We start from the raw sequence: 22,050 nt of genomic DNA, 5'->3' as shown, positions 1-22,050 counted from the left end.
CTTTGAAGAAAAGCACCTGCTGCATAAACACATTTATATCATATAAGTAAAGTAAATACGTAAGTAAAGCACGATTCCGAGGACTGGGAGCACACAAATAACGAAGGGGAAGCGCTGGAGGCACGTCGTTCCAAAGAGGCGCTGTCAGGGATCAGTGCAGCGCTGCATTTATTAAAGACGAGTTTTATACATGTAGCTGTGACATATATGAAAAATCTCAGAGTTTGATCCGTCTAGGAATTGATCCATCTACCATCCCTGAGAAGACAAACAAATACATGGGAGTCTGGGCCAAGAGGCCGTCCTGCGGCTGTCATACGATGGGGTAGAGGGAGTAGCTGGCGATGCCGCAGGCGTTGTCCTTGTTGCGGGCGATCCTCATATAGCCGTTCTCTCCCCAGCTCCGGCCCCAGCTGCGGGGACAAAGCGAGTCAAACCCTCATCTCGTCGCTCACATTGCTGGAGCATCGGCGGTCCACCGACTCTCGCTGTCCACCCGCTAAACAGACTTTCGGAAATATCGACCCCAGAAACGTTGCACTCATGCGCGGTATACGGACCGACTGCTCGCGGCATCGTGGACTTTTTTACGGTCTTTGAGCCAAACTTTTTCCCAATGATGTAGCAGTCATGAGCCAATCGAGCACAGACTTTTCGACAACGTATGTCAGCCTCTTCTTAATTCTGCGTTGCTTTTCAACTTGTGTTATAACACTTTTGAGAAATATTTTCCTTTCATTTCTTACATTTTTGTTCATCTACTTCTGCACTGAGAGGGGTCTCAAAACTCATCTCTTTCTGACTCACTTCTCCCTGATCTCATAAGTGCTCAATAAACATGTGCGTTTGTTTTTAATCATTTCTAAGAATAATTTGTTTAATATTGGAAAAACCTCCATTAGCTACTCGTTAAAAAAATAAAATATACAGCTACTCATGTTCGCTGGTTTATACATCGGCGTGTGACAAATTGACTGTACTCCAGAAGGACGCGTCTGCATCCAAATCTCTCCCTTTATTGATGCCGTGCACTTTTTGCATTGTTCACCGAGATGTAAGTTGTCTGCTAAATGGATAAATGCAAATGTAAATGTAAATGTATGTCTTTCGTCTGTTTAAATGTACTTACTGTACAGTAGTTTAATAAACAATAAAATTTCCTAACTTAAGTCTCTGTTCATTTCCTTCCTGATTATTTTAATATCTTGTCATCCTAAAGTTTCGATTACTATTTCTTAAGTCTGTTTTTAAGTCTTCGGACGGCGTTTCAGGAAAATTCTGGGCATGTGCGCAAAGTCCAGGAACGTTTTTTTTTTTTTTTTTTTCCCCCCCATTTAAAATAATGGGAAAGGGCTTCCTGGTTTATAAACTCTTGGTATACAGGCTGTTTTCAGGGACAAAGTGTACCTGTATAACAGGACATACCTGTATTTGTCCCCGTTTTAAGAGCGACCTTCTCGGTTGTTCATTGGTGAGGCAGTTAAGGGTTCACCTGTTTTTGATGATCCAGTACTCCTTCTTCCCTTCGGTGCCGTAGCCGACCAGCAGAACAGCGTGATTCAGGTTCTCAGGATTGCACTTGGGCTCCTCGTAGATTCCTGAAAATGAGTTGCGAAATATCAGGGCCGCAAACCCGGGCAGTTGTCCAGGGGCACCGAAATTAGGGCGAGTCAAATTTTGCAACTGAAATTCGAAAATAAATTTCATCTTAGAAAAAATTTATTTTAAGTTTATTTCTTAACAATAAAGAAACAGTTTTATGAGAAAACTGAAGATCTGCCGTCTGTTATATGATGTAAACAATATAAAGCATGAAAAGTTTAAAAAGCTGCAGCTTTGCATGTCACATTTTCTATGAAACAAACTGCTGCTCTGTGCAATAAACAGTTGATATTTTTCTCCTTAACCAGCTTCAGCCTTCAAACTAAATTTAGCTTTCAGTCTGTTTTCAGCTGTTAAAGTATAAATGTGTGTTCTGTACTTAATAATGTTCACATATGCGTTATTGTAAATAACCATAGAAAAATACCTTCTTTTATTAATAGTAATGGTTTGATTTATATAACTGTTTCAGTTCAAAATTCATTTTCCCTTTATCGTGATCAATATGTAAATTTAGATAAAAATATTTCCCACTGGTGCAAAGAGAACGATCAGGTCAAAATAATAATAATAATAATAATAATAATAATAATAATAATAATAGTAATACAATTTGTCACATTTTTTTGTTTTCGTTTTTGCATGGAACAAAGAAACAGTGTTTTTCAAACCAGACTTTGTGAAAATGAGCTTTATTTAATGGTTCCTTAAAAATGACTACACCGACTGACATTATGACCCTTTGTTTTAGAAGTGGAACCATACCTGAGCTGTAGAACATGAAGCTGGAATGGTCCGCATCCAAGGCAACGGTAATAGGACCGATGGTCGCCACGGCATTGGCCAGCGCCTCCTCGTCCCCAGCGGGAATAAACCTGTAGTCCTTGATTCGCGCTACAATCCTGCTGCTCTCGTAGAGACAAGGCTGGCCGTCCTGGACGCAAACGGGAAACAACACACACACACACACACACACACACTGTCTGAAACCGCGTGTCCCATGCAGGGTCGCAGGGAGCCAGAGCCTAACCTGGCAGCACAGGGAATAAGGCTGGAGAGGGAGGGGACACACTCAGGACGGAACGCCATGCCGTCGCAAGGAACCCCAAACAGGACTCGGACCCCAAACCCACCGGAGAGCAGGACCCGGTCAAGCCCACCGCGCCCCCCAGGAAACAACAGTTCCGCTAATTTGACCGTTCTGTTCTTTACTCTACCATATACTGTCTTTCTCCAATTAAGCAAGAACGAAACAGAAATTTGATCAAAATAATCTATACCCCTTGTTCTCATTACATCATCAGTTAATGCTGGACTGTGCACACAAGTTAAGGCTGCATTATTACATGAAGCTTCCAGTAAAACGTAGCAGCTAGCGTGTACCGTGCAGCACATATAGCTCACCATCGCGGTGTAGGGGTAGGTGTCCTCGGACGGCAGTCCGTTTTTCACCACGTAATCGTAAGCGTTAGCCATCCAGGCCCCGCTGCAGCCGTACGTCCCGTAGGAGCGCGAGCAGTCCATCAAGTGCTGCTCGCTGAGAGACAGGAGTCGGCCTGTCTTCTTGTATATTTGTCCCTCGATGGCTCCCGTGGTGCTGAAGGCCCAGCACGAGCCGCAGTAGCCCTGCAGAGAGGAGGACAGGTGCTCTTGGAAGCCTTTCTCCAGCAGAGGAAAGTGGTGACACCAACGAACAGGACATGAAATGCCACATTGCAATGACATTCGTACAGTATATAGATGCGCTGATGATTCACGTTTCACTGGTACCATGCGGCACGCAGCCTGCCTGACGCTTGACACTAGTGTCCAAACGTGTTCCGGTTCCCAGCGCTGGTGGAAGACGGTCCTACCTGGTCCTTGACGCGTGTCACATAGCCTTTGGTCCTGTAGTCAACTTCGGCAACATTTTTCTTCTTGGCAGCAGCGCGAAGCTTCTGAGCCGACACCGTCTTACCTCGTTTCATCGTCCTGCTGTTTATCATGGCCCCCTGCAGCCTTCTGTACTCCTGCTGGGTCTGAGGAAGGTTTTGCAAAGCATTGGCAATGGACCATCTCACTGCCCATCAGGTACCAACGTGCAGATGAGTACTTTTCATCTGAGAAGACGGATATATGTAAATATTCATTGTCACTCACAAGGTCCCCGTATCTGTTCATGGCCATTATGAATGAGCTGGTTCCTTTGTGGAAGTTTTCGTTGTTTGCCTTTATCTTCTCTAAATTCTCCTCCCAAATGTACTTTCTCTGCTCTTCGTCGTCCTGAAATTTACAACATAATGCCCTTTAAAAAAAAAGATGTGTTCTTACAAATATAGAGAATGTGATGGCAAAGCGGGCTTTTGGCCATGTCGAGCTCTCTGGTGGGTTTGGGGTTCAAGTCCCGCTTGGGGTGCCTTGCAGCGGACTGGCATCCCATCCTGGGTGTGTCCTCCTTGGGCCTTGTGCCCTGTGTTGCTGGGTTAGGCTCTGGCTCCCCGCGACCCCGCGCGGCGGGACAAACAGCTTCAGCCAGTGTGTGTGTGTGTGTGTGTGTGTGTGTGTTACGAATATTCAGCTAAGCCTTGCACAACGGTTAACTGAATGGGAAATCAGATGATAAAAGATTTGCAATACACTAAACAACACATATGTTCTTAAATTCCATTATTTATTTCCCCCTTTGAATTATTTAACCCTATTCTTATGAAAATAGAAAATGTAGGACTTTCTTCTGATACAGAGTACGTAAAATAGCATGTAAAAATTATACCATATACCATAGGTATAATAAGGGGAGTGTGGGAACATATCCCTCTTCGTGTTCAAGCAAACCTAATGTATCACCCAATATTTCTATATCTAATAAGTGCAGCTGCTCCAATACCTGAAGAAGTGTTCTCCACCGAACAATGCTATATGTAATCAATACTTCAGTTTTATATGTACTCACTGAGTTGTTGTATGTAGCATTTGTGGTAAATATAGTACATGTACAAAAGAAGCTGTTGAGCCATTGTATTGTGTATAAATTACAAGATTAAATTGAGCACATCCTTTATTCTATGTCATAAGTGAATTTTATATGTCGTGTAAAATATGACAAAATTGGTATCAATTTTACATTAAAGAGAAAAAAATGGTGGTTTGGGTGTTTCTTGGAGCGTGCACCTGACCTTTGCGCCGTAGGAGACACCGTAGTCCCACTTCCACTTGGTCCACAGGGTGTCCATGTCCTCCTCGGAGCACAAGGCTGGTTGGAGACGATGGTGGCACACGAGGAGCGACACCAGGACTGCTCTTAGGAGTGCAGGCATGCTGGATCCAGATGAAAACTCTCACAAGCGGAACAGTGGACCTGCAGAGAAGTTTTCAACTTGGCTGCAGATGGTTGACTTTTTGCTCCAGATTTCCATTTGTCTTTTATAATCCTGTCCTGTGCTCTGTTGACTTGAACCTGTAGTTAACACCTTCTGCATAACTTGGGTTAACAATAATCCCTGGCCATGGAGAACAACTCTTCCAGAGTAAGGTCCCTAAACACTTGGCTAAGCTCCTAATACGTCATAAATAAAATAATATTCATTACACATGCATGCTTTAACTTCAATGTTTAGTCTTTTCCTTATGCAAGAACCACCATGGTCTATTCTATTGTCAGTCTTTACTGTCCCGTATTTGAAAGATATAAACCTCAAATAGCATTGGCATGGCACGTTCAAGAAAATTCTCATTGTTTTCCAAAAAAAGTCCATCTTTAGTTACAGACAGAAGTTTTCTCACCTTATCGTCACCTGCGCTCCAGTCTGCTGCCCTTCTGGAGTTCTGCGAAACCCTTGAAGCTCAGGAGGCTCCAGCCGTGGGTTGATGTCACTCGGTGCGCAGACTGGTAATGACGCACTCGCGGGCCATCTTTTATTCTTCCGCTCAGTGGGTGTGCTTACTACGGACATCTTAAAATCTCTCTGAGTCCTCCGCCACCTCAATTTAGAGAGACAAAACAAGCGAAAACGAGAAATAATGATACAGGTTGCAAACTCCGCTAACGTACGCTGTGGTCTATTCACATGCAGAAACAGCTACTCAGAAAAAAAATACCGGACTTGGAAAGTCCTGACATATAAAACTTAGAATTCAGATTTTAATAATATAGTGTTACATTCTTAAACATTTGAGAATTTCTGCAATGTTTCAGCCTTAATTTTGTACTTTAATTTTAATTTGTGGTTATATTCCCCAAAAGGTGACATCATCAAGCACTGATGTTGAAATAGCATTGATCAACGTAGACGAATAATTGAGCTGTATATTTGCCCTTTGCACATCTGTCAAAGCTTTCTAAGTTGAGCAGATCTGCTTGTAAACTGTTTTCTCACATGATCCGTAGGGCCTCAGACTGGATTTTGTTTAATGATAGACCACCCTTAAGAAAAACTATAATCAAAGCACGAGAAGAAATATACCTGTCACCTGGTCAACAAAGCATCAAGGCCTCTTCATCTCTCAAGCAGGCAGGTGAAGACTTATTATGTGGCTGGGCTTCTGATGGCTTGCTTAAAAATAAATGACAGTCTGAGAGGTGATAAACAGTTAAATGGTAAGCTGTGGTGGCACTTATGACTGGATTCATAATACTAGCAGTGACAGGGCTTTGAATGAAGACATCTTCTCAACGGTTACCTTCTACTCCTGAAATCTTGGTGATCTTCATCCAATGTTGGGATAATGAATGTCTTACTTGGATAAGCTGACAGTAGCTAAGAGCAAAGTCGGGACTGCCTGAGACGAAGGGTGTGCCACCAACTCGAAGAGAGATGTTGGACAAGGTGGCTGAGCTGAGCGTTGCACTGGTCTGAGGATCAAGTCAGTTGATGAGCCCTCATTCCTTCTGCTCTGTGAATGTTTCTTTCCTTCATAAAGGAGTTGCAGCACAACTGGAGCTATGACAGCTGCCCAACTGTGCAATAACACCAAAGGGTGGCACTGCTACCTAGACAACTACTAAATCCTGTACTCTTAATTAACCCTGTCTGAGCCAGAAACCAAATACTCTGGTCCCCTTGAACTATTAAAATCCAAGGATTAACTTCTGTTTTGTGTGTTTGCTAATATTCCTGAAAAATGGTTGGTAGAATGAGAAAAATATATGTATTCTGATCCTCATCTGATCTGGATGGGCCCCTGCAAGTCACAAAAAGGTCTTTGCCCTTTGCCTGTATGCCTTCATGAAGCCTAGCAAATCAGTCCTAAACTTTATGCCATCCTTTGAATAACAACCTGTCTTAAACCACATATTATAGGTCCCTTGGCCTGATCTTTCCCCTTGCGTCAGTGGGAAAACACTCATTAGACATAAGTGCCCTGCATTTGCTGACACCCTGCTTTCCTCTGATATACAGCATACACACACACACATACACACCCACACACATACACGAGGCATGCAGTGCGCTGATTACTATGACATTATAATAATAGGAGGCAATCAGTTTGTGTTTTTGCCTTAAGTTTCAGCAACAAGCTTAAAGGAGTCATCCTATTTGTTGGAGAATCTAAAGCATAAAGACTCTTGGATGGTTTCAGAAAGTACCACAGGGTTCACTGTACAATATGAGAATCCCTTGAAGAGCCACTTTTATTCCCAGAGTTTATAACTCTGCCTTTGATTTCAAAAAAGTACTTGAAGGCACTTGAATGGTTTAATATCAAGAAAGTGTGCTTTTAATTTTAAGAACTTTTGAGAGCACGCTATGCCCAGACTTAAATTAGCTTTATATTAAAGGAAATAACTGTTACTTAAAAATCAAATATATTGTGCAGAAATAATCAGAAATATTGTATTTTAAAATGGCAATCTTATAGCAATGATAGGTAAATGTATACGTAAGAATGATAAGCCAGTCATCTGTAAAATCACACACACACACACACACACACACACACACACACACACACACACACACACACACACACACACACACACACATTTTCAGAACCACTTGTCCCATACGGGGTCACGGGGAACCGGAGCCTACCCGGTAACACAGGGCGTAAGGCCGGAGGGGGAGGGGACACACCCAGGACGGGACGCCAGTCTGTCGCAAGGCACCCCAAGCAGGACTCGAACCCCAGGCCCACCAGACAGCAGGACTGAGGTCCAACCCACTGCGCCACTGCATCCCCTCTGTAAAATCAATAATGTATATTTGTTCAGTATTCAGGTACTTACAATTTTTTATCCATTTATACAGCTGCGTAATTTTACTGGAGCAATTCAGGGTAAGTACTTTGCTCAAGGGTACTACAGCTGGAGGTGGGAGTAAAACCTTTAACCATTCTGTCCAAAAGCAGCGGCACTAACCACTACACTACTCGCTGTCACGTCGCTAATAAGGGTACTTTACAAACTATGAAAAATAATGAATCACAAATGATTTAAAAAAAAAAAAGTTTTTTAAACAAATATCAGGTAGTGAGAACTAAGTCGCACATGAGAGAATCACACATCTGTGACTAGGGTTAGGCTTCCTGCACCATGCATATGAATTGTTTATGGCACCAATAAATGCATATCTAGCATTGGCTCTTGAGTCCATCCTGTCACCTTAACTGACCCCATATGCTGTAACAGCCTACATGTAATTTGTTAGATCACAGCATATTACATTGTACAGTGCTGTAAATGGGCAACTAAAAGAGTGTAAACACATGCATTAATATATTTAACTATATAAGTATACAAATGTAAACATATATATACACTGTAGAGTAGCGCTGCTGTCTCACAGCACCCGGGTAGTACGAGAGGACGTGGGTTTGATCCCCGCTCAGTCTGTGTGGAGTTTGCATGTTCTCCCCGTGTCTGCGGGGTTTCTTCTGGGTGCTCTGGTTTCCTCCTCCAGTCCAAAGACATGCTGTTCAGATTCCCCATAGTGTGTGAGTGACAGAGAGAGAGTGTGTGGGTTCCACTGATGTATGGATGAGTGACCCATTGTAAGTAGTGTATCTAGCAGTGTAAGTCACCATGGTGAATAAGGTGCGTGGGCTCATAACACTACATAGAGTTCATTGGAAGTCGCTTTGGAGAAAAGCGTCTGCTAAATGAATAAATGTAAATGTACTACAGCTGGGGGTCAGACTTGGACCTGCGACCTTTGGGTCCAAAAGCAGCAGCTCTAACCACTACACTAATCCGGCTGTCCCCAGAGGCACTTTTCACTTGAGCACTTTTTAAAAGTACCAGTATTTTTACTTGGTTATTATTTCTGACTGCACACCCGCTGACGCACTCTTTCTCAGAATTTTGAGGCAATCTTGCTGAAATCTGTTTTCGGTTCGTGTGCTGTTTTATACCAAGAACGAATCATGGAGAGTTTTGCAAAAGAAAGGTTCCTGTCAGCCTGTAGGGTGTAAGTTGACAAAGGTTAACTGTCATTGGTTAATTCTTAATTGAAGCGGGAATTGTTATAGGCCGCACTATGTCCAGCGCGCTCTTTTGTCGCGCGGGAGCGAAAGAGGTTTCACGGTGAGATTGTGGCACGAGCTGCTGTTCTTAATAAACTCTTATTTGTGCACTCCAAGTGTTCCAGTAAAACCTCCAAAGAACGGTGTACCTTCTTTTTGGACACCAGTGTGGTACTGTTCTTTCTGCAAGTTTCAGAAATGATGATGAGTATTTAATCAGAACCAGCATCATCATGATCAGATCATCATGTCGAGACTAGTTTTTTTTTCCCCCCACATTTCCTTGACTGTGTGTTTACTGTGAGAATATGATATCAACTACTCTAGTCCCCTCGCAAGTGATTATAGCGCACTGTTTTCTCTGCGTGAAGAATCTATGTAAATAAATGAAAGTTTACGTGCAATAAATTGGGGGGCGTGGTAGCGTGGCGGGTTGGGCCGGTACCCGCTGTGGCGGCTCTGGGGTTCGAGCCCTGGGGGGTGACTGGCGTCCAGCCCTGGCTCGGCCCTGCGCCCTGGCCTGTGCTTTCAGGTAACTTAAGGCTCCGGCGACCCTGCTCGGGACAAGCGGTTGTTGACATTGGTTCGTTATAAGTTAATAATTCCACTCGGAAGCCTCCATATCGTGTCCCGCACCGAACGAGGGGGTGTGCGCGCGACACAGCACGCGCCCACTCTCTCCGTTTCCCGCCTCTTCGCTGCGCTCAGGCGTCGGCAGCACAGGCACCCCGTGCGCAGGCTGGCGGCGCGCGTGAGCGAGCGAGGGAGGGCGCGTGCCGCGGCTGCCTCTGCCTTCGCTGCTGCGGCAGTACTGCAGTAGCTCTGGGCCTGTGGGTCTGCGCGGCTCCGCTCCGAGTCTCCTCACTCACAGTCCTTGCTCTGCGCGCAACCGGAGGCACAGGCAGCGAAAACGGCTCGAGTGTGTGTGTATGTGGGGAGGGGGGGGGAGAGAGAGAGAGTGTGTGCGTTTCTGTGCGCGCGCGCGCGTCTGCAGGCGAAACTGAGATGAGTCACGAATGAGACCGACACGATGTCTTTCAAGGTAAACTGCGCGCGCGCGCTCCGTCGTAATCACCCCGTAGACTGCGAAGTTGCTCTTTATTCGGGATGAATGGTGCGTTTTGACAGGGGCGCGGTGCCATGCGCATTTTTATGTTATATAACTATAACGACTGCGCGTGTGGAAGAGCGCGTGAGGGGTGGGGAGTCTGAGGGAGGTGGTACGGCATCCATCACTGACCTTCACGTGCTGGGATGAAGCGGTGAGCAGGTGACGGTGGGCGCTGGATGCCCACTCCTAGCACTAAGTTTAGTTAGTCCGGGATTCAGCTCGCATTTTATAATATTATTCATATTTGTTTTATTGCTTTTGTTGTGGTCGATTTTAGCCGTTATCGTCATGTGGTGAGTATAGCTGGAATACCTGGAACTGATCATAACATAGGCCTGATGATTGTTAATAGTGTACAGGGGTGTGTTCTGCATGAATAAAGTGTTTCACTGTTATGATTAATACGTTTTGCAGAAGGAAACCCCTCTGGCCAACGCAGTGTTTTGGGCTGCGAGGAGGGGGAACCTGGCGCTCCTGCAGCTGCTGCTCAACAGCGGTCGCGTTGATGCTGACTGCAAGGACAGTGTAGGGATGCTGCATGCTCAGGCCTCCCAGCTGCACGCTTTACCCGTGTGTGTGTGCGCGCGCGCACGCGATTGTGGTTACTTGTGTCTGTCTGCATGCCTCTGTATGCATGTGTCCGTTCTTGTGCGCACCTGGACGTGTGTTTCTATGTGTACGTTGTCATTTGTGTGTGTGTGTGTGTGTGTGTGTGTGTGTGTGTGTGTGTGTGTGTGTGTGTATGTATGTTTGGGAAGGGACTGTGGTTTGGGCAGGAAATGCAAAGAAACCAAAATTACTTGTTCAAAAGTGAAGAATGTTTCAGCAGATCGAACACAGTATTGTGGTCTTTCGCTGCAATAAATGAAAATCAAAAACAGAAATTTGTTGCAGAAACACAAGCTCTTTATTCTCTGATTAATTTCAAGCAACAAATGGTTTTTGTTTTAAAGATAAATGCCGAATGAAGGACTGTCCCTGGAATTAAATGAAATTAGAGCCAGAAATAATATCAAATTCTCCGGTTCTCTTTATCTGTTGAAGTGCTTCATTAGATGTGAAATTTGAGGGCGCACAAATATTTTTCCACCAGTCAACACTAAAAGGTTTCAGAGAAAGTCTGGATTACAGAGTGATGTGTGTGTCTCAGTGCGCAGTAGTTAAATACACAAAAAAGGATTGTTGGAGAACTTTGGCAGCTATAGTGATCTGAAAAAGAAAGTAGAACATCTTTCAATTTCATAATTTTTCACATTACAGCAAAATTTACCCTATTGTAATCCTTATAAACCTCCTTCAGCAGCAATGTCAAAGTTATTAAATTTTTATGTGAATTTATCAGTTTCTTATATCACATTTGAGGAGCTCTGGCCCCACCCTCCTTACAAAACTTTATTCACTCACTCACTTGCACTAACCACTTGTCCCGGTTTGGGTCATGGTGGTCTAAACCATATTCCAAAATCACTGGGTACAATGCTGAGGGGGTTGCATCCTAGATGAGATTCCATACCAAAGCAGGGTAGCCACACACACTTGCCCATTCGCACACTTTGAACAATTTAGCATCAGCAATCTACCTGAACTGCATATGTTTGGGAAGAAACCAGAGCTCCTGGAGAATACCCACACAAACTCCACACAGACTAACCTACGCCTAAACAGCCCAGGAACTGTGAGGCGGCAGTGTTTCCTGTTGCACCCCTGTGCTGTTGCAGAACTTTACCTCGTTGATATTTGAGTGCATTCATTTAGGAACAGATACTACTATATCTTGGATTTGACTGTTCCAAAACTGATTTTTTTTTTTTTTGGTCATTGATTCATAGATTTTCTTGTTAGTTAGGTCATTATCCTGCTACTTGAGCTGCTTTCAGCCAGATTTTTAGGTGCTGGGAAGATGGTCTTGTATTTCTTGGGAATATCTGGTACAGAGAGGAAATAATGACAGTGTTAATTGTGCAACATCCAGGATCATGACTCTTCCACCACCATGGTTGAAGGTTGGCATAAGGTCCATGTGGTGTTTGGTTTTCACCAAACATGTCAGTGAGCAATACGGGAAAACAATGGTACTTTGGTCTCATGGGTCCAGAGGTTTTCTGGTTCATTCAGGTTCCATGTTGCAAACCTAAGCTATACTACAAAGTATGCTTCCCCCCCCCCCCTTCACCTTGCTATTCATAAATGAAAGTAATACTTTTTCAGTCTTTTCCTCAAGCTGGAATCATAGAATATCAGCAAGGTGCTGTGGTGACATAAGCCTGTAGGTTCGTCTTATTTTTAATTCTTTATTTTTCTGAGCATTATACAATCTTATCTTATTTGCTAGGACACCAGCTTCCTGGTAGACTGACATCATACTTTTTAAAGCGATTTTTCTTACTGTCACTGCATGACACCATACTGTTTGAAAATGGTTTTATAACTCTTCCCAGACCAATTCACATTTTACATTCATTTAGTTTTTTCCATAACAATGTACAGCTGCAGTGTGAACAAAAACCACATCACACAACAAAAAGGTTTTGGTGTAGACCACCAACTAGGAAGCAAAGTCAGTTTGTGCAGTACCACCATTTTTTGTCACATATTACATGAGTAACTGCCTATAGATTTGAGTCTGAGGGTGGTTGGACAGGTAGTGCGACGCAAATTTATGAAGCAGATTAGGAGAGGAGTGGACCTGAGAGCTGTGTTTTGAGGGATTCAGCAATTATGAAGGACAGAGAGAGTTAAGTCCACGATATTGGAGCCAAAATCAAAAACCACTGCTGACTTTCGATTTTGGACCTCTAATCCATGGGACAAGCAAGCAGCCAGATGTAGAGGAGCACAGCACTCTTGCTGGGCACTAAGGTTTGATTAAATCCTGTAGGTATTGGGATGCTGATCCCAATACTGGGATGCTGACTGTCTTATAGGCCCTATAGAGAGTTTTGAACTTTCTATTGGGAAAACAGGAAACCAGTGGAGACAGACTGGGAAAAGGGAGATACAGGAGAATGCTTTTGCACATCGAAAACAACTCTTGCTGTGCTATTCTTCATCAGTTACAGACGCCTGATGGCAGAAACTGGATGACCTGAAAGGAGGTAGTTGCAGTAATCCGGGGTAGTTATCACCTTGGTGTGGACTGGAGTTTTCTTGAGTGAGTGGTGAGATATGGATGCATCCTGTGAATGTTATACAGGAGGTATCTGCACAATCAGGCTGTGGCATCAATGTGCTGGAAGAAGCAGAGTTTTGAGTGTATTCTTACTCCAAGACTCTTGACTGATGAGGCAGATTAAATTAGCAAATTGTCCAGTATATTGGAGAGTTCCTGTAGGTGGGAAGACCTGTTGGGAAATGTTTTCATACAATCTGCTGTAGTTTTTCAGAATTTGTGAAACTGCTAATCCAGCCCTTGAGCCTTCAGCCTTCTTGGCTTCCTAATGTAGAGGCAGTAAGAGTGCACTTGTTTTGTCACACGTGGCTTCTGCTTGCTAATTTATTTTTGGTTGAATAAACAATAGGAAAACAACATCTGCTATGGGTTGCTTGTCATAAAATGTTACATTTATCTACTGTTAGGAAAGGGCCTTTTTATATCCTACTTTGGTAAACCATGGAACTGAAAGGTAGTGTACTTTCTTTTTCATAACTTGTACTTGTGAAATAGAGGAGAATGGTCTTGTTGAATGGTCACATTAATACTTTTAGTCCCTTCAGTAGAGGTTCCATGGCTTTTTTTAAAGCAATGTCCCTTCCTGTTCTTTTTAAAAGAAACGGTCTATCAATGGTAGTACATGGAATAATGGGTAATGAGGAAATTGAAGGCTGGCTGCCAGCAGACCCTGATGTCATTTTCTTTTCAGTATGGGACCACGGCACTGATGGTGGCATCCTACAGCGGGCATTATGAGAGTGCCAGAGAGCTCATCATGCAAGGAGCTGACATTAACCTACAGAGAGAGGTACTGGGGTGGAGCAGAGGATAGTTGAGTCGTACTGGTCTTTCACTCAGGTGCATGTAAGCAAGGCCGTTGTTAAGCAATCTGGGCCCCCAAAACAATATTACTGTGTCCTACTTCGATTTAAATTAAATAAATTGATTACTGCTGGAATTTTTGTGGACCCTCCCCAGCTGTGCATGCCTGGCATTTACCCCAATCGTCAGCATTTACCCCACTGTCCCCTATATAGAGGTTAACTTACAAGGAGGTGTCTTCGTGCTAAACTTGGCAGCCAAGCATTTAACCTAAATTGTGTCAGAGACATATTCATCTCCACCAATGTATTTTTCACATGATTTAGTCATAATTGTTCCAGGATATCCAACTGAGTGATTGGTACATGTCTAGTACAAATATGACCTTAAGGATCTTATAAGACATTGAATAAAACGTTTCAATTAAAAACTCATTTACTGAATTATAGACTGAAAATCCCATCTCTAAATCAAGCTCTTTGCAGTTTGGAGTTAAAGAATGTGAAAAAGTAGACTTCCTTCCATCTTTCATTTTGCTGGAAAGGGACAAGCATTCTGCAGAAATAGCTGCAATTTTCTAAAACCCTTGACTGAGCACAGGGAGGGACTGGTTGCTAGTCCTTTGAAAGTCTTTCTGCCCATGCTGTCAGCTTATTTCAGTTTTCATTTATTCAAGTTTTAAAATGTCCCCCCCCAAGCAACAAATGCTGTATGTAGGTCAGTGGTTTACTCAACTTTCCATGATCTCTAAAAATGCTTGAATATTTAACTTTTTCAGCCTTTTAGTGCCAGTAATGTTTAATCAAGGCAAAAATGCACTTGTGTGACATCAGTGTTTATCTAGTTTCTTCTTTTACTCTGTCATATAGCCCTTTCTTGATCATGCTCTTGATCAAAATGGGCTAAAAGTCTCCAGTCAGGAAGAGCAACAGCTAGCAGAGCATGTAAAAATGCAAATAATGCATTATTCATGTAGACGGGCTCCATTTTTTTTCCCCCTGGGGATAAAATAAGACCACATTATCACTACTGGCACAGAGAAAATTTTTCCTACGCTTTATAGTGTTTGACGTAAGAATCATCCCAGTAATTTCAGAGGGCGACACCTCCAGAAAACACAGGTGTTAGAATTATTTAACAGCAGAATTGAGTGATTGCTAGAAAAGGCATGTTGTCTTTCAGACGGGCTCCACGGCGCTCTTCTTCGCCTCCCAGCAGGGACACAATGACATCGTGAAGCTCCTACTTGAGTTTGGGGCCTCCACAGAGTTCAAAACCAAGGTACCTCACAGCTAAGGAAACTTCGTCCAAGAGTGCTTCAGCAGCCTCCACAGCTCATGAAATATGGGGCAGAGGGGAAACGGATCAAATTTACAAGAGCCAGAGGACGTCAGAAGGATGGCCAGAGCATGCTGACAGGCATGAAACAAGATTGCCATCCACCATGTCAAAAGACTTTTACTCTTAGACAAAATAAGCTGTAGGCCACTAGTGTCTGGTTATCGGTGGTTTAAGACCGAAGTGGTTTATTTTGTATTTACATATGTATTTTTTTATATTTTTTAGGACGGAGGCACAGCTCTTTGTGCAGCATGTCAGTACGGTCACCCCAGAGTGGTGGAGACCCTGCTGAAGAATGGAGCCAATGTTCACGACCAGCTGCACGTCAGTGTTTCGCTCCTCCCTCTTGTCACCAGAGCTGTTCCGTTCCACTGTTCCGCAGTGCAGCGCATCTGCAATGTGTTTATAGCTGGTTTTGATACCTCAGTACCATGCAAAAGTGACTAAAACACAGAACTGGGCAGACTAAAAATGCTGAGTTAAGAGTGATCTAGCGCTCGATCAATGTAGTACAGGACACATGCAGCATTGTTTATAGCTTGCTTGGTGTGAACCTTCTGCCACTTTTGAATTACCATAACCCTGAAGTTGTATAAACTGCTGTAATATTTTCAGTCTTTTATGATCTGATTCATTGGTTAAGAACATAACCCATCCTGCAGGGTCATATCTATATCTCAGCATTCTGGGTTGGGTTTTATCTCTGTGTTGTTCCACACTAATTCAGCAAGAACTACATTTAACAAAAGATTTTTTTTCATGTTCAGTAAAAGTGTCTTACATATGAGGCCTCTAATAAATGTTTTGGATGTATAAAAAAATCAAATTAATTTTCCTTTTTAAGGATGGTGCCACTCCGCTTTTCCTCGCTGCCCAGGAAGGTCATGTGACTGTCATACGTCACCTTCTGTCATCTGGAGCCAAAGTCAACCATCCACGAGAGGTGAGGCCCTGTTACAAATGAAACTCATAGGATCTCCCAGCAGCAGTGATACAGAGCACTGCGCCCTTCACTCACTCGCTCACTCTGACCCCAACATGCAAATAAATAATGTTATTAAATCAGTATTGCAACTTCCTGTAAACAGCTGTCCTGATATACAGTATTAAGTTGTTAAACCCAGTGTCACTGCATATTTATACTGTACATAATCTGCAGCCTGATAATTTGACCCATGTATACAAAGTGAGAAAAAAAAAAGGAAGCATTTCCTTTATCCTTCTCTCCTGCTATAACATGCTTTCCCCCTATTAACTGATCCATATTCATCTATGAAAATTGACCAAATATCAAAACCAGATAAAGAAATTTCTCATAAATTAAAATTTGTTCCAGCCACATCCCAAGTTCAATGCAAAACGCATGCTTAATGTTGCCTGATCGGGAAAAAGTTGTGTAACAAAATAGGAAGAATAACATTATACCTAAAATAAATTTTAAAATAGTGATTTTGTAAACTTAAGTAAACTCACTGTAATAAGTAGGAGCAGGCTATGTGAGCTTTTTTTTTTTTTTTTTAAAAAAAAAAAAAAAAAAAAAATCCTAACCATAGTGTGTGTAGACTGACTTCAGGAATACAAAGGCAGGTGGCTTTAGGCAGTGCAGTGGGAAACAGGCAGTGGAGACTGTGATGGACATTTTCAGCCCTTTCCTTTATTTAATCTCTCATAGAATCATTCACACTGTGGCTTGAGTGAACACTTTCTTAAATGGTTATCTTCCTTAGGGGCTTTTTTTTAAAAAAAAAAAAAAAAAATACAGTGCTATAATGAATGAATAATCCATTGATGAAATTGTAAGGGTGCAAAAGAGTACGCAAACATGAAGTGAATATGAAAACCAGACTGTTACACTGCAACCGAGAGCATGGGTACCTGGTTCCCACAGTGCATTGTGTCAGTCTCTCGCACACAGCTGTCTGACAAAACTTTTTTTTTTTTTTTTTTTTGTTAGACCAAATTTCACTGGTTTCATCTGGATGTTACTGACTGGATGAATGAAAATACGAACCAATTAATGATAAGGGGTATTAGTAATAACGTACTAGATATGTGAAAAACTGGATATTGGAAGATTAAATATCAGAGGATGAGGATTGTGACCTGACCTTGTGGCCTGTATGTCCAGTGCTTTAGTCAACTCTTGAACACCTGCTGCTCTTCTCATGTGCTTTTCTCTTCTGTTTGTTGTTTCAATTCGTCACACCCCATTCCTCACCTCTTCCACATTCCGAATTCTCTTCGCAGGATGGAACTGCCCCCCTTTGGATGGCCGCCCAGATGGGGCACAGCGAAGTTGTGAAGGTCCTTCTGTTACGGGGAGCTGATCGGGATGCAGATCGGAAGGTAGGGGGCGTGCTTGCCCCACAAAGGGTTCTCAGTGCCTACTAGACCAGGTGGAAGGTGGACTCATTGATAACCACAGGTCAATGACTTTGTGTGTTTAGTCACTGTCCCCCAGACATGCTTTTCATGACATTTGTGTTTTTAATGTTGCGTTCTTCTCTCATATCTGTGGTATATGCTGAAAATCACCCTTTTACTTCTTTATCTGTCTAGAAAGACAAGTGAACCTATTGTTGTGCAGTTCAGCGGTGGAAAACCACTGTGTTCAGTGTTTTGGGTCATATTATTCTTTGTTTGTTGTCTGAAGGATGGATCAACGGCTTTATTTAAGGCTGCTCACAAAGGATATAATGATGTTCTTGAGGAACTCCTGAAATTCTCACCTTCTCTTGGCCTTTTAAAGGTGATTTTTATTCTTTATGTTTTTCAGCAATTTTTCTTTGTTATGTTATATATTTAGTTTATTTAAACAGATTACATGGACTCTCAGGCCAGTATTTTTAAACTCTGTCCATCTCACCTCTTTTCATGACCAGAATGGGTCAACAGCCCTCCATGCCGCGGTGATGGGTGGAAATGTGCAATCAGTTGGGCTTCTAATCAGGGCCAATGCAGATCCCACTTTACCAAACGAGGTACTTCTCACCCTTATCTGTGTTCACTTACCTGGTCAGCTCTATCTTTAGGGCTTGATTTGTAAAGCTAATCCAGATAACCCCATTAATCATGACATCATTGTAGTTAAAGTAAATTTAATCTTGCAAGTGGTTAAAACATCTAGGGAAGGGTTAAAAAGTGCAGGGTTCTCTAATGCACTCTGTAATAATATTGGTTTTTGCTGTAGAACAACGAACTGCCAGCCAACCTTACGAAAAATGAGCGCATCCTCAGAGTTCTGCGACCAAAGATGTTGAACGGACGGAGTTGATGATTGCCTCCTGTCTTCATTGCTTGGCCAGTCATTCCTGGGTCCAAAAACTGCACTAAGATCCGATGAAAGGCTGCCAGACACACAAACTAGAAAAGACGGCTGGCTCACAGTGTTCCGGTGCTTGCTTTCAATTGCTGCTTGGGAAGACATGCATTATTAAGTAGCCATAACATATACAGATGAGGAGGGTCAATTAATGTATCACAGAACTAATGTGTTTGCAGCAAGAATATGTGTCTTTTCCTTTTGATGTGCATACCTAAACTGTTTTCTGTTTCTTTTTTATCTTTTCTTCCAGTGCTTTATATCTGTAAATATTTTGCTAACTCTTATTTCTGCATTTCTTATAAATGTAATTATTTGTGAAATAAATATATATATTAAATTCATTTGTGCTTTAGTACTGTTTTTAGAAAACTAATAGATATTTCTTAAATTTTTTTATGCGTCGCATATTTAAAAACCCACAGCAACAAATATTTACACAACAGTAGGCCTAGTATATAATACAATTACATATATTGGGGAAAATACATCATAATTGGTTTCAAGATCTGTTTTTTTCCACTATTATGTATCCGTAAAACTTAAACCTAAATAAAATAGTACTGTCATGTGTTGTGGAAAAATTGGCCTCGTTTTAATAACTCGCAATAACGTGAAAGCGCGTGCCCGTTGTAACCGGAAGTGACGTACCGAAAATGACATCACTGCACACCAGCGAATGGGAGCTTCCATTCGTCACGTGTTCCGAAACGACGGTTGTTACCGTATATAAGTGCTTTTTGTTCCACTTCTCTTCATTCCGCGCTCGGAACTGTCACAGTAATGGAAAGCTGTGGCAACTGACAGTAATTTACAGGTACGAAAACGACAAAGTTCAAAAGAAATTAACGGATAATGATTTTAAGGCTGTAATAAACCTTTTATACGCTTTTGTGCTCTATTATGTCAGCGTTCATTTTGAGTTCGCTGGCCCCGTACTATAGCTACTGAACAAGAACTACTACTAATATTATAATTATAATATTAGTGATTGTTGCTGTTGTTTGGTAGCTGAGCAAAGGACAACCACAGCTGTACGTCCATCATGTTTTGCACATCCGTAGGTGCCTTTCAGTTCCACACATACGCTCTCAGGATAACAGTACACAGTTAAGTGCTAAAGTCAAGAGTACAAACGTAAAAATCATATGAGACCAGTGTGAGATGAAGTACAATGCTCATTTTCTAGACAAACAGCCTATTTGTATCACAAACAAAATTAAAGAAAGGAAATCAAACAATGAATAAGAACACGCTGAGACTGAGGCGTCAGGCGAGGTCCGCTGAGGGACACTTAGAGCTGGGGCCGGACAGTCGCGTCACGTAGTTCAAGGAGAAGGGACTCGAGGAGGTGCGTGAAGATCAGGAGACTTGGAGCATATGTGGTGTTCAGAGGAAGCACGTGGCACCCACCGAGAACTGGAGAGAGAATGAGAGATCGTTTCGCCATCTTCACGTGGGCAGCAGGCACAGGCCATATGCTGGTTTTCTCAATGAAGGTATGGAGAGAAGACATCCTGGTGGTAATGGTGAGAGACGGGAGGTGGAGGTCTAAAGGTCGGAAGCGGAGTCCTCGAGCTGGATCCTGGCTGCGGGAAGAAACCAGTGGAGCAATCGCAGCGGTACAGAATCCAGAAGCTCAAAAGAATTTGTCAGCTTTTGATACATTGGGATGCGTTCATACATGTCTTCCCACCACATCATGAGAACATTTGGCCAATGAGCTATGTGTTGTAGAGCATTTATCAGCTGGATTTTGTTTGCCTTTTCTTGGCACTCTTTCAGTTATTCTTTGAGTAATGCTCTTAGAATAATGCTCTTTCTTTACATAACGCTGTAGACCTGGCAAACAACGCTGATGAGAATGATAAAGCCAAGCAGTACGAAGGGGAGGGGCTCTGCGCTTTCTTCATGCTGTCAAGTATAAGGAGTGTCACAGGGTTGGCCGATATGCGCCGTGTCAGTGCCATGTGATTCCAAAGTGACCTTCATTACAGCATATGAAACACGGTTTCTGAATCACACATACGGTATATATTAACCTAAACGCCTCTGGGTTAGAAGCTTCAGATTAGTGTCTAAAACTGTTGTTCTTGCTGTTGCAAACTGTTGCAGGAAATTCCTGGCACCAAAATCATGGCACTTTAAATTGTTGCTTTTTTGGAAATTAGTTTAATAAAGAGCACAGGGTCACAGCAACATACAGTTAGAGGCAGTACACTGAGAAACTGCAAGTCCAGATACATAGAGAGAGGGCTCAAGGTCAAAAGGTTACAATATATCACAGCTGTGATCATGTTGCACTTTCTAATAACTTCCAGAAGGGTCAGAAGGAGCCATAAATTATTCTCTCTAAATTATTCTTCTCCATCACATCTTCACGCCTGCTGTCCACATGGCTCATGGAGAGTGAAAAGTGAGGACCCACGTGTTTTGGGGTGGGAGTGAGGGACCCTAGATGTGCTGGCATGTCCAGTAGATGGTTCGTTTCTCATCACGGTCGGAAGCACTGTTCCACTGAAGACATGCGGGGTCAGTTTCAAATATATTCCCTTCACTAGTCAACCCTTTCACATGGTACCCTCAAGGGCACTACAGGTAGAGGTGAGATTTAAACCTGCAACCTGTGAGCTTGAGCTCAGCTGCTCTAACCACTATATTACCAGCTGGAATAGGTGAATACCTATTGCTGTGTGAAGAGCACTATATAAAAGTAAATTGTGCTGAACTGAATTGAATACCACACTCACACAAGCACAAGACTGTTCAAATAGACAGTGAATTGCAGAAAAGAAAAAAGCAGACAGAAAGGAAAAAGGCAGATAGCTCAACTGGACCAATCCACTGCTGAAAAGAGTCCGATGAGACTGCGGTGAGTGGACTGGTGTGTCCTGTATGAAGTCTCATGACTGTGGTGTGAGTGACATCAAATGCTGCTTCCACGCTGTCAAGTAAAAAGGTGTGTGGAAGGCTGTGGAGCGTGGGCAGTACGTCGCTACAGCGAGTAGTGCTGCTGTCTCAGCACCTGGGTGGTGTAAGAGGGTGTGGGTTTGATCCCTGCTGAGTCTGTGTGGAGTTTTCATGTTCTCCTTGTGTCTGTGTGGGTTTCCTCTGGGTGCTCTGGTTTCCTCCCACACTCCAAAGACATGCTGTTCAGGTTCACCCATAGTGTGTGAGTGATAGAGAAAGAGAGTGTGTTCCACTGAGGTATGGATGAGTGACCCCCTGTAAGTAGTGTATCTAGCAGTGTAAGTCACC

At 42.8% G+C, this 22,050-nt stretch overlaps 2 protein-coding genes across 5 annotated transcripts; one reads left to right on the top strand and one right to left on the bottom strand.

Moving 5' to 3' along the window:
* Positions 1-313: 313 nt before the first annotated feature.
* cts12 (cathepsin 12) lies at positions 314-4,898 on the bottom strand. Its single transcript, XM_018747569.1, has 7 exons — positions 4,758-4,898; positions 3,742-3,864; positions 3,456-3,620; positions 3,007-3,228; positions 2,368-2,536; positions 1,493-1,598; positions 314-413 (listed from the first exon to the last, which is right to left on the bottom strand). The coding sequence occupies exons 1-7, from the start codon at positions 4,896-4,898 to the stop codon at positions 314-316; spliced, it is 1,026 nt and encodes a 341-aa protein (XP_018603085.1).
* A 5,092-nt stretch (positions 4,899-9,990) lies between these two features.
* On the top strand, positions 9,991-19,039 carry ankrd29 (ankyrin repeat domain 29). Of its 4 annotated transcripts, XM_018747513.2 has the most exons (11): positions 9,991-10,087; positions 10,434-10,449; positions 10,571-10,681; positions 14,017-14,115; positions 15,312-15,410; positions 15,696-15,794; positions 16,315-16,413; positions 17,718-17,816; positions 18,124-18,219; positions 18,353-18,451; positions 18,661-19,039. In XM_018747513.2, the coding sequence occupies exons 1-11, from the start codon at positions 10,062-10,064 to the stop codon at positions 18,742-18,744; spliced, it is 927 nt and encodes a 308-aa protein (XP_018603029.1). In that variant the 5' UTR covers positions 9,991-10,061; the 3' UTR covers positions 18,745-19,039. The 4 variants fall into 4 exon arrangements, with proteins under 4 accessions (XP_018603029.1, XP_018603039.1, XP_018603048.1 ...); XM_018747523.2 differs by lacking the exon at positions 10,434-10,449 and having other exon boundaries at positions 10,004-10,087; XM_018747532.2 differs by lacking the exons at positions 10,434-10,449; positions 10,571-10,681 and having other exon boundaries at positions 10,004-10,087.
* Positions 19,040-22,050: the final 3,011 nt, after the last annotated feature.

The sequence above is a fragment of the Scleropages formosus genome, chromosome 19, assembly GCF_900964775.1.
Source record: "Scleropages formosus chromosome 19, fSclFor1.1, whole genome shotgun sequence".
Classification (NCBI taxonomy): domain Eukaryota; kingdom Metazoa; phylum Chordata; class Actinopteri; order Osteoglossiformes; family Osteoglossidae; genus Scleropages; species Scleropages formosus.
This window is presented reverse-complemented; position numbering and strand designations above follow the sequence as displayed.

Coding starts and splice junctions, on each gene's coding strand:
- ankrd29 (XM_018747513.2), top strand. CDS start 10,062: ATGAGACCGACACGATGTCTTTCAAG. Junction 10,682..14,016: donor ATGCTGACTGCAAGGACAGT/GTAGGGATGCTG, acceptor TTTTCTTTTCAG/TATGGGACCACGGCACTGAT. Junction 16,414..17,717: donor AAGTCAACCATCCACGAGAG/GTGAGGCCCTGT, acceptor TTCTCTTCGCAG/GATGGAACTGCCCCCCTTTG.
- cts12 (XM_018747569.1), bottom strand. CDS start 4,898: ATGCCTGCACTCCTAAGAGCAGTCCTGGTGTCGCTCCTCGTGTGCCAC. Junction 3,865..4,757: donor GTGTCTCCTACGGCGCAAAG/GTCAGGTGCACG, acceptor TGTAAATTTCAG/GACGACGAAGAGCAGAGAAA. Junction 3,621..3,741: donor TGAACAGATACGGGGACCTT/GTGAGTGACAAT, acceptor AACCTTCCTCAG/ACCCAGCAGGAGTACAGAAG.